This window comes from Vicugna pacos, chromosome 7 (assembly GCF_048564905.1).
Source record: "Vicugna pacos chromosome 7, VicPac4, whole genome shotgun sequence".
NCBI classification, from domain to species: domain Eukaryota; kingdom Metazoa; phylum Chordata; class Mammalia; order Artiodactyla; family Camelidae; genus Vicugna; species Vicugna pacos.
In genome coordinates this window covers 51315368-51327710 of record NC_132993.1, presented here as the reverse complement: position 1 = coordinate 51327710, position 12343 = coordinate 51315368, and the positions used below count along the sequence as shown (strand labels likewise).

Here is a 12343-nt window from a genome sequence, read left to right as displayed (position 1 = left end):
TTATATGTTTATTGTGGTATTTGAAACATTTAAATGTAAACAGAAACACCAATGAAAAAGAATTCCTTCATTTTATCTTGTTTCTGTTTAAGTAGAAGATATATATAGAAATGTATACAAATCTAAAGTGTTCAGCTCTACAGATTTTCAAAATAATGAGCATGCTCAATGTGACTGGCATCTTAGATCAAGAAACAGAAGATTATCAGCTCTCTAAAAGCCTATTCCTATTACTATTTCTATTACTAGTCCAATTACCTGTTACTACCACCCTTCGAAAGTAATCACTGTCCTGATTTCTAAACCAGGTATTAATTATGTCTGTTTTTGAAAGGCATATAAATGGAATCATAGAAGTTGAATTTTTTTTTCTGGCTTCTTATACTCAGCATTGTAAAATTCACCCATGTAATTGCTAATAGCAGTAATTGTTCTCATTGCTGTATAGAATTCCATTGTGTTACTAGACCACAATTTATTTATCCAGTCTACTATTTTTTACTCTTACCTTTGGAGGCATCTGGAAAAAGAAGAAACTGTTGATGCACACAACTTGGATAAATCTCTGGTGTTTATGCCGAGTGAAAGAAGCCAGTCTCAAGTTTATATACTGTAAGATTTCACTTATACAACTTTCTTGAGGACAGAACTATAGGAAAAGAGGACAAATTAGTGGTTGTCAGGGCTTACGAGCTGGGGCATGGTATGGGATAGCAAGAAAGTGGTTTTTTTTTTTTAGGGGGGCTGTTGGATAATGGAACTGTTGTGTACTGATTATGGTGATAGTTACATGAATCTGTATAGATACTAAAATGCAAAGAATCATACACCTATTTATAAGTCAATTTTATTTGTAGGTTTAACTTTTCAAATAAAAACTTAAAAAGTTAAAAAAAAAACAAAAACAGAGAAAAAAATGTGACAATGAGTGTGTATATGTCCATGAATGACTGAAAGATTGTGCTGAACACTGGAATTTGACACAACATTGTAAAATGATTATAAATCAATAAAAAATGTTAAAACAAAAACAAAAACAAAAACCCTGCCAGTTCTGGGTGTGGGCTTATGGTCTCTGCTTGCCCCAGCCAGAAGCATTCAGCTAGAGAAAAAGGAAGCCAGAAAAGCTTTCAGCAGTTGCCTGGTGCTGAGACAAAAAACTGGACATGTAAGGTAACTCAGAATGCATTGCTGGTTTTTCTCAAGCTAAGCTGAAGAGCTAGATCAAAAGCTTATAAAAAGCAGGATGACACTTTCCTCTGTCTTATAGCGCCTGCACACCATCACACCATAGACACACTATAGAAGTGGGGCTGAAATCCAAGCAGAAGAGAGGTGAAAACCCTAGAGGGAGCAGTGAACTGTCACTGAGAACCTGAGATCTCCTTTCACCTGTGGGCACCTAGGATTCTGTGCTTAGCCAGAGTCTGAAAAGTCAGGTATGGTCCCTGCTCAAATACTCAGTTACACTGAGATAACACCTGGGGCGGGGAGGTGGGGGGGAGGTGGTTATCCTGGTTGAAAAACATTATATTAAATGCCAGAAGGTTGCAACTGAGGGAGAGAGTTTGGCATTGATGTAGGTTAGTGGTTGATAATCAAGGCAAAAGTGATGGCATGTGGCTTCCAAGATTAGGTCATAGAATCAAAATGTTCTCTTGCTCTCTCTCCCTATCACTTAATCTGCAGGAAGCCAGCTGCCTTGTCATGAGGACTTTTAAGCAGTCCTCTGGAGAGGTCCACGTGGTGAGGAATTGAGGCCTCTTTCCAGAAGCAAGTAAGTAACTAAGGCCTCTGCCAACAACCATGTGAATTGCAAGCCAGCCTCCAGATCCAATTAACCATCTTGCAAGCAGATCTTCCAAATCCAGTTTAAGCCTCAGATGACGGCAGCCTGGGCTGAAAGCTTCACGGCACCCTCCTGAGAAACCCCAAGCCAGAGCCACTCCATTAAGCTGCTTCTATTTCTGGCCCACAGAAACTGTATGAGATATTGCTTTTTGATGCTTCAAGCTGAGAAGTTTTGGGATAATTTATAACACAGCAAAAGATAAGTAATATAATAACCCAGCATAATCCATGGTGCTAGAAGTATTTATTGTAAGTAAGGATGCCTTGCTAAGTCTCTGGCAAGCTCTGAGAGGAGTCAGTGCATTCTTCATGGGTCATACCATCAGCAGCACAGAACTAGTGATCAGTCAAATAGCAGTTCTAGGCATGGCACTGCATCCATTCTAGAATTGAGAGGCTGATCACTGATCAGCAAGTAACTGACCAGAGCTACTCTCAGGAACTGAGTGCTATCAAACTCACCAAGCAATAACGCTGGGTGGGCGTAGCAACAATCCATTTCATAGTGGAAATGGTGTATTTTAGCCCAGTTTTAAAATGGCCCATAAACTGCGTAGAAGTATTAACTTTTAATTAGACTGCAGTAAATTGAGGATGGGATGTAATTTCCAGGTTAACCATTGAAAGAGTAGTAAAAGAATGTATAGTCTGGTATTTCATTTTTAATCCCATGCTCACTGAAAATGATGAAAAATTTATTCTTCTTGTGAAAATATGGCTAACAAATTTTACTTAACCTCCTTTTTAGAGAACCAATGAAAATATATATCATCTCTATGAAGAAAAAGATTTGCTTTAAAATACACTCAATACTAGGTATTTTTTACTCAATCGTAAAGGGCTACTAGTGGCCGTGGTTGAAAAACATTATATTAAATGCCATTTGGGGAAAAGCACAAAATAGAAGACATGATCCTTACTTGAGTAACCTAAAACTTTACCAAAATGGAACACACAACTGAGAGGGTGCTTTTAATTAAGTTTTTTGTTTAAACAACAGAGATCCATTCAAGCTAGCGCAAGTGAAAGCATGTTTATTTCAGGATCCATCAGGTGATCTTATAACTAGGAAACAGAAAACACTGATGTATAGATTTGCAGAGGGTAGTGGCCACAAGTGAGGGCTCTGGAATCAGGCACACCTAGCTTAGCTCTTCCACCTACCAGTTATGTTACTTGGACAAGTTAGTTAACCTTTAGGCATTAATTTCCTCTTATTTAAAATAATAGTAAGTTACTTCATAAAGTCTCAAGGATTAAGTTAGATCATGTATGTAAGTGTTAGGTAGAGTGGCTCTCTCAAAGTGCTCAATATACATCAGCTACTACAGGTGACCCTTGAACACCTTGGGTTTGAAATACGCAGGTCCACTTATACACAGATGTTTTTCAGTAAATGTGTACTACGGTACTACATGCCCCACAGTGGGTTGAATCCCTGGATGTGGAACTGCAAATTGGAGGGCTGACTGTGAGGTCATACTCGGATTTTGAGGAGGGTTGGCGTCCCAGAACTGTGTTGTTCAAAGGCAGTTGTGCCCCTTAGAAGTATACCTGTATTATAAGCTGAATGTCTGTGTCCCCTCAGAATTTATGTCTTTAAACCCAATCCCCAGTGTGCTGGTTCTTAGAGGTAAGGCCTTTGGGAGGTAATCAGGTCATGAGGGCGGAGCGTCATGAATGGGATTAGCAGATTTATCAGAGGCCAGAAAGCTAGCTTGCCCTCTTTCTGCCACATGAGGACACAAGGTGGCCCTCTGTAAACTACTCACCAAGAACTTGGCCACACTTGGCACCCAGATCTTGAACTTTCAGCCTCCAGAACAGTGAGAAATAAATGTTTGCTGTTTAAGCCATCCTAATCTATAGTAATTTGTTTTAGCGACCCAACCTAGGACACCTGCTCTTTTAGTCAGGGTTCTTCATAGGAACAGAACCAACTGGGTATATGCATAGTTATAAAGAGAGCAATTTATTTCAAGGAATTACTAGTTCATGCCATCACGGGGGCTGGCAAGTCCAAAATTTGTAGAGCAGGCAGGTGCAGACTTAAAATTCAGGTATGATTTGATGTTTCAGTTTTGAGCCTGAAATCCACAGAGCAAGCATTTGTTTGTTGGAGCTTATTTTTGTCTGTAGTTTGTTGGTGTTTCCATGTTGCTGGCTTCTTCAGCCTCAAGTCTAGGATATACGAGGCAAAAAAGAAAACCCAGAGAAAACACGAAGTGTCATTTCATTGCCTGGATCCTAAGGATCCTAGCCAATCTGCTTTCTGTTTTTATTTATGTCTAAGGTTTTTAGTTTTACTTTGTAGGTGTAATAAGAAAAAGGATGTCTACTCTATCTTCCTAGAAGCAGAAGTGTTCAGGTTTTTTTAAAATTTTATTTTTATTTTTATTTTTTGAAGAGTGATTTTATTTAGGTTTTGGGGGGGGGGGTAATTAGATTTATTTATTTATTTAATTTTGAAGGAGGCACTGGGGATTGAACCCAGGACCTCATGCATGCTAAGCATGTGCTCTACTACATGAGCTATAACCTCCCCCCTTTTTTTTTTTAAATATAGCTGAATTTGTTTCCTTTTGTGGCTTCTGGATTTAGTATCATATTTAGGAAAGCATCCTTCATGCCAAAGGCACTAAGAATTCTTTGATGGCTTCTTCCAGAATTGATAATTCTTTTTCACATTTAAATCATCCATTTGGAATCATCCTGGGATTAAGCAGTTTTATATGACTTTATGAACTGGCTAGTTATACTGCCCTGAATTGGTCAATAAATCAGCTACCTGATTTATTCTACAAAAATTAAGATAACCACTTAAAAAGGTGCCCTTATCAATTTATAAAACTAAAACTTTGTCCTTAAAGGACATAGAAACTAGGCTAGAGCCACCTTTTGAGGGGGAAGAAATCTCATTTATCTACTGAAGTAATTAGAAGGAAGAAATTTGCTTTTTACTAAATTAAGATCTTTCTTTTCATCTATGTAAATGATGCTTTAATATTATCCCAGTCTACATAAACATACATTAATCACTATACAGTATCAAGCAAATATTAGTTTTTCCAAAATAAACATTGGTAAAGAGATACAAAAATACCTTGTACTGGTAGTTTCTTTTCCAACCAAAATGGTTAACTACAATGTAATCAAAAACCTGAACTGCCATTGTATTTTTTCTAAAAGCATATAAATCTCAAAGATTTTAATTATATGCCTTCATTTTCCTTTTAATTATATTTATTTAACTTTTGAAATTTGATTCCATGTTCTCTAGTTGTCGCAAGACGTATTAATAAGAATTCTTTGTTTCTGATTTCTAGAAAGCCAAATGAGAAATTTATTTGCTCAAGTAACCAAACCCCATAAACACAGTGTAGACGATCAGAGCCCAATGGATTCGACAGTGCTCCTCCCTCTCTCTCTCCTGTATCTGCTCAGTGGATGCACTCTCTCAGGTACGTCTATGTGTGAGCTCCAGCAGCTCTGGAACAGAATCCCTGTAATTTGTCATTGTCCCCCGGGAGAAACAAACAAAAACCCTCCCTCTTTGCCCTCAGGAATGTAAACACCTCTGGGAAGTACTCTAACTGGCCTAGATGTGGTCAAGGAGGCATAAAACAGCAACCATAAGACCACGAGACTTGGAAGACATCTAGCTCCCACTCAGGAAGGGGCTGACTTGCTTCCGAGGCAGGGGAGATGAGATCCTGAGAAGATAAAATCACTGCAAGAGTATCTACTTCAAGAATTTCTATTAAGTGTAACATCCAATAATATTAAAACTCAAGTAAAGTCACATACATGATGGATGACTAAAATCAGTCATCTTTTTGAGAGCCTAGGGAAGAGCCACCACATCCTATAAAATAATGGCTTGTCTTCAGAGCTCTGTTATTATGTCTGCAGAGAAACTACAGTGACCGTAATAAGTTAACAGTGTACAACGTAGTAGTCAAAACTGCAGACCTCGCTGAGTTCCAGCTCTGTACTTTTGGATAAGTTAGTTGACCTCTTTAGACTTTAACCTCCTTATCTGTGCTATGGGGATAAAAATAAAGCCTGATTCATGGGGTGTTGTGAATATTGAACAAGATAACTTCAAGGATACAGTAACTTTCGGTCTTCACTATTATTATTTGATTGTTGAATCAAAAAGCAGAATCCAATTTCCTAATAAACCCACTAGCTAATTTAATCAGCTCTAAGTACAAGACATATTGGAACAGTAAGACTACTCTAATCTTTTAGGTCCTATTTTTATTTGAGAAATTTTCTTGATGGCATATTGAAAGTAATTCAACATGGTAAAAAAAAAAACAACAGATGCCCACTGTTTTGATGATGTTATAATGGAAACATCTATTTTTGGCTATGGGATTATAATCAGACCCAACTTCATTTCTCTTTAACCCCATTTTATGACCACCCTTCACTGAAATACATCCGTGGAAATTTTGATATTGACATGGCTTATACGTGAAGTCCTCTTTGTCCAATTGGAAAGTTACTATTCATGCCAGTGGTAGCTGCGTCAGAGTTCCAGTTCATATTGGCATTCATTTCAGTGAAGGGGAAAATTCCTTCTACATCACCACATCTCTTGATTTTCCTGTTCCCTTCTGTTTTTTCCACAACCCTCCATGCTATCCAAAGACGGAGACCATGATGACAACACTGAATGATAACACACCCCCCCCAAAATAATTAAAAATCAAGGAACTAGGTTAAAAAACATACTTGCAGGAGAGGAAGGCCTGGGAGGCCTGTTTTTCTAGTCAAAGATAAATGTTTATCAGTGTGTAGATGAGGTACTTTGATGAGTGAAGGGAAGCTTGTTGTGACTGACAAGTTCAGGTAAAATCTGCTGGATTTCTACTCACTTAACAGCAAACTTCCTCACGTGAAGCCTCCCTAGAGCAGCCTAGTACAGGGTGTGCAGCAGGTGGATGTGTTGGGGCTGGGAGAAAAGTAGCCGAGCGCAAGTAAGAGGAAAAGCTGGAGGACAGAAGAATGTGATCCGTGAAGTGGGATGAGGATTCTAGTCATTTTGATTTTCAGTTGTACCTGTTAAAATAATCATTACTATGTTCTCCAGTACATGCTAAGTTTCCTAAAATTTGTTAAGTTCCCTAATATTTGCCACCCATTGACAGCAATAAACTATGAAACAAGGTACGAGTTGGTTATATTAGTAGGCACAATTTATTTTACAGTCAGCATAAGAAACTGTGCAACACAGCCCTATCTCCAGGTATCACACTCCAGCTCTATTCAGACATTGCAGACACTAAAGCCTGGTGCCAGGACAGTCTATAAATGACAGTTATAAATCAGTGTGCGGACAGGAAGAACCACATGAAAAGCTCATAGGAAGATAAAAGTGGAATATGGCACATGAATTAGTTCTACAATAATTGTGGACACAGTCTGTTTACCCTTGTTTAATCAATAACTTCATGAAACATCTTTTTTAATGCACATGCTGAGATAACCGTGGCTATGCCTTAGTTCTTCCTGGGGGATTGACATTTCTGAAGGTACAAATGCTGCAGATAAAATGTCACTGCAGGAACTACATAAAGTTCAGGCTGCTCGGGATAAATTCTGTAGAAAACTACAGCTAGCTGAACTATGGCAAAGATTCTTTAACAAGTCGTTTTTCATTTCATTGCACCTTAATACGTAGAACTTCACTGCTGAAGATGCTATTTATATGCATTTTATTTACATATAAGTTATGATTTTTTTAGCTTCCCATCTCTGTGGCTATAACATTTTTCTTTCCTGAAAATCTCTCTTACATCTGTTCTGCTCGCCTCTTTGTTCCCTAGAGCAGGTATTTCTTCTTTAAAAGGAGATTTATTTTCCATTGAGAACAACTGCTGGGAAGCTTGCCTCAAAAAGGGGATAGAAATGTTTCCCCTATATTTTGAAAAAAAAAAACAATTTTTTTTCCCCTAGGAATATCTGTCCAATTATAGAACAGAACTCAGTAGGAAATGAGGGCATAGTAGACAGAGCTTTGCTGGAAAGCATCTATTCTATGAAATGTGGAATCCTGTCACAGTGCCATGCAGGTGTCGAGGCAAGGAGGACACAGTTACATGTGTTTTCCAGCTACCTGCCACGATGAGGCCTGTCCGCGCTGGCACGTGCTCTGCCTCTTACTCCTCAGATACCTGTGGACCGGCAGGAGCCTCCTGTAAGCCTCCCAGCCCAGCATCACTCTGAAGAGACTCTTTGCCCCCTTCCACAGAATCTCCAGGATTGCAGTCCTCCTGGTAGACTTCCTCTTCAGCCTCTGGCTGCTCCTCATTAACACAATTCGAATTGACGTCAAGTTTGCTATCTGATAAAAAGAAAAAAAAAGTCATTTTGTTCCTACTATGTGCCAGACACTCTTCTAAGTGCTTTTGTGTATTAATTTATTTAATCCTCATCACAACCACGAGGGAGATTATTATCTCTATTATCATTGTGATCATTATTTTACAAATGGGAAAACTGAGAAGAGAGGGGTTTGGTAACTTGCGCACCGTTCACAGCCTGTAACACAACATAACTGGCATCTGAACTCAGGCCTCTGGCTGCCAAAGCCAGGCCTTGAAATCAGGATTGCTGATTGGCAAAATCTGTGTTTGAATGCAGCTATGCCACGAATGAGCCTGGTGTCCTCTGCTGGGTTCCTGCCCAAACAAGGCTGTCTCCTTATCTATAAACTGGGGGATAATAAAGTCTGTCCTACATTTGTGGAGAATCAAGGTGTACAACAGTGTGTGGCACATGCTGATGTATAACAACCAGGAGCTCCCATTCTGCTGACAATCCTGTCCTCTCACATGGCTTCTTCAGTACGTGACCAGCTGCTATTCACCACCCTCGACCCACAGGATAATAAATGTTTGGTCCAGAAAACAGGAGAAAGCATGGCAGCCAGAAAACCTGACTATTCTCTTAACAATTTATTTATACAATCTTACTTTGCTATGAATTTAGTTTTGTACAAATCATTCATTTCCACTAATGGTGTTTCTCAACCAAGTGGTAAACGGGACATGGTCCCTTGAGGAGTGGTGGGGGAAGTCTTAGTGTCAGAATCATCAAAGGCAACCAACCTTTTCAGACTATCGTTCCCCAGAATGTGTGATACATTCTCTGGGGTAAAGAGTAGGAGTGTGGGCTGTTCTCTTGTCCAATATGCATATCATTGCTGAAGCAACTCACTGTTTCTGATGAAAATGAGTCATATACTTCAAGAGGGAGAGGAAAAATAATATAGAACTCACTGCCCTGACACTTGTAGAAATTTAAGCCGTGCACTAGATCTGCAAGTTAATTTGTAATCTATAAACTTATGCTGTAATTTCACCTGCAGTTTTATAATTAAGAAATTTAAAGTCTTCCAACCTTAAAATGTCTGGGTAGCCATTAGGGGAAATTTAATTATTTCCTTATTCAAAGATCTTAAAATCCTTTGTGAACAAAATATAAGTAACTACTCATTAAGAGTTGCATCGTTCCAGGGCAGTCTCATGAGGCAGAAAGCAGAATGTGGAATAAACTACAAGCCTCAGAATTTTATGACTTTTGTTTTCCAGTGATATCTAGGCTGATTATACAATATCCCAGGGACTCAAAATAGGTATACATTTGAGTTTAAGTGTGATCCTTATGTTGGTTTACCCCAAGCCTCCTTGGTTCCCAGAGAAGACTCATTTCCTGTGTCCCCTGTGTTAATATCATCTATCCTTCCTCTCCCCACCGACCACCTGTATGAGCTCGGTTTTTATACACTTACTGTTTTCCTTTTCACTCTTTTCTTTGGCAGCCTCCAACTGTTGCTTCTCATAAGTGTCCTTGAGATTCTTGCAGATTTTCTTATGTGCAAACCAGTGTGTTTTCTGGCAGGTCTGATCACAATATATTACCTGAAAGCAATTGTAGGTTTCTTTTCAAGATACGTAATTGCATTAATTTTCTAATTATGACATGAAACCAAGTACAGTGCTGTAAAAATGTTAAGTTTTCTATACTTTATTTTAAAACCTTGATGTATAGATATGTGTTGATTTACAGTTGTAAGTTTTAGCTTATACTTTCTAACAATAATGAATATATAACACAGGGTCTACCAAAGACACTAACTTGTGATTTGAGACTTCTATGTGCCAGAATTGATACAGTACAAGGACAAAGAGGATACAACTGCTGTCCCAGAGGAAGCCAAGGATGAGAAAGAGCAGGATGGAGGAGGCAGATCCCTGACAATGTGATTTATATCCCAGTTCAGGATGTTACAGCAATGGGAGCACAGAGGAAGCAGTGACTCACTCTAAATGGAGGGACTCAGTGGACAGAGAAATGGAAAAGAGACATTCCAAGTGGACAGAATACCGTGTACCAAAATGCAGCAACAGGGAAGACGTGTTCAAGGACAGCAGTAAGTTTGTGTAAGTGGAGCTTAGATTTTTGCAGGATTATATGCCAAGCACTACATAGATGGTGTTATAGATTGTATTAGTGGCCCCAGTTCTTCACTCTTCCCTGCATCTATACCATACACTTTCCCATATGATTTCAAAGTTCTTTTCCCTGAAGGGGAAGAAAATTGACTTTAAATATGGCCACGCAACTTGTTTTGGCCAGAGGAATGAGACCGCACGGCAATTTCAAGGCAAGAGACCTCATATGTTTCTACTTGCCTACTTCTATCTCTGCCGTCACCAAGAGAACATGCTTAGCCTGGCCTGCTGTTCCAAGGAGGATGAGAAACACATGGAACAGATGTGCCTAGCCAACCACAAACATGGGAGAAAGAAAAAATGGTGGTTGTTTTAAGTACTGAATTTTGGAGTGTTTTTATTTAAAGCAATAATTAACCAGCATAGATGGTCTCATTTAACTCTCACAACTCCAGCCCCATTTCACACGTAAGGAAACTGAGGCTCAGAGAAGTAATTAAAGGAAATGAAACCAGACAAGTAGGTTACATCAGAATATGATGGGTTACAGAAGAATATGCTGAAGAATTTCAACCTTAAAAACAACAGAAAATTAACATCATCTATAAAGTGAATGTACAGATACTTGCATTTGAGTAATATTTGTGAGAATATATGTGAGAAGAATCCATTCAGATATGCCCTTTATAAAGATAATTCTGGCAGAAATGGATAGGACTCCAAAAAGCTTAAAGATTGGTGACAGTCAGAAAGGAGTGTAGTTTTACAAGGAAGAGTTGATAAAGAGATTGTAATTAAAGTCAACATCAGAAGATTTAAGATTGCTTATCTATGAACTGTTCTACTGTAGGTTTTCTTGTCTGCACCACCCTCAGTCCCCTATGAATAATCTTTCTCTTATTTTCTCATAATGAATCATTCATTCGTTTCTTCCTTTCTTTGGGGTGGTCAGCAGAGAAGCTGGGCAGCCTGGGAGTTTGATAGAGAAGACACAGAACTAGATTTATCCTGTAGTTTTCTTCCAAAATCACTTCTAAGTATTAGGTGCAATACCTTTTTTATCTAACATATTAGAATTTATTAGAAAACTAATGTCAACCATATATTTACAGAATATTAAAACTCAATCACCAGTGTGGGTGAAATCTAAACCGGATGTCAGTGAGCTTAAAAGAACTTCATTCTTACCATTTTGCACACTGAGCATCTTTTGCTTGCTCCCTTTTCTCCGCAGGTAGTGCAAAATTCAACATCCACGAAACCCACCTGACCAGTGATGGCTTGGGTAAGTACAGAGAATGCAGTGGGATCAGAACCCTGGAGTGGGGAAAAAGAGCAGGAAAAATTACCTCTGCAATCACCATGGGAAGACCAGAGACAACATTTTGTGAACAGGAGACAAAATTATTAAGGTTAGAGGTTGCACAGACTTCATGGCAAAATAACAAATATCTTTTTCTACACAAAGTACACTTGAGGTAAATCATGGATCCAAATACTCAAAGAGAAAAAAACTGGCCCTGTTCTAGAATAAAAGTATTATTCAATAAGCACACAAAGATTTTAGAACTAGGACAAGGAACTCAGAGTAGAATTTTCTTCTGAGAATTAACATCAAGACAATATGGGGGAAGAATATAGCTCAAGTGCTAGATCACATGCTTAGCATACACAAGGTCCGGGTTCAATCCCAGGTATCTCCCCTATAAACAAACAAACAAACAAACAAACAAACCTAATTACCTCCCCCTTAAATAAATTAATTAAAAAAATTTTTAAAGACATATACATATTCTGAGGGTCAATTTATAGGATATATCGTAAATGTTTAACTGTCTTGATTCTTAAAAGTTTAAAGCAATTTAAGTGTTTTTAAAAACTTTGTATATTTAAAGTTATTTACTTGCTATAAGTCTGCAATTCTACTAGTTAAAAGTTATCACCTTTATCATTGAAATGTTCCAGATTCTTTAATTAAAGAGACGCACATGTGATTACATTAGGATATTAAGAAAAACCGTAAG

The 12343-nt window shown here is 38.4% G+C and overlaps 1 protein-coding gene across 1 annotated transcript in view; it reads right to left on the bottom strand.

The window, feature by feature from the left end:
- Window positions 1–7040: 7040 nt before the first annotated feature.
- Window positions 7041–12343, bottom strand: part of ANKMY2 (ankyrin repeat and MYND domain containing 2) — a 32862-nt gene continuing 27559 nt past the window's right edge. The window contains exons 8-10 of the mRNA XM_006211731.4: window positions 11508–11636; window positions 9656–9785; window positions 7041–8206 (exon numbers count right to left, since the gene is read on the bottom strand). Of these exons, the coding sequence (XP_006211793.1) occupies window positions 8022–8206; window positions 9656–9785; window positions 11508–11636 (444 nt within the window). The 3' untranslated portion in view covers window positions 7041–8021. The remainder of the gene's footprint in view (window positions 8207–9655; window positions 9786–11507; window positions 11637–12343) is intronic.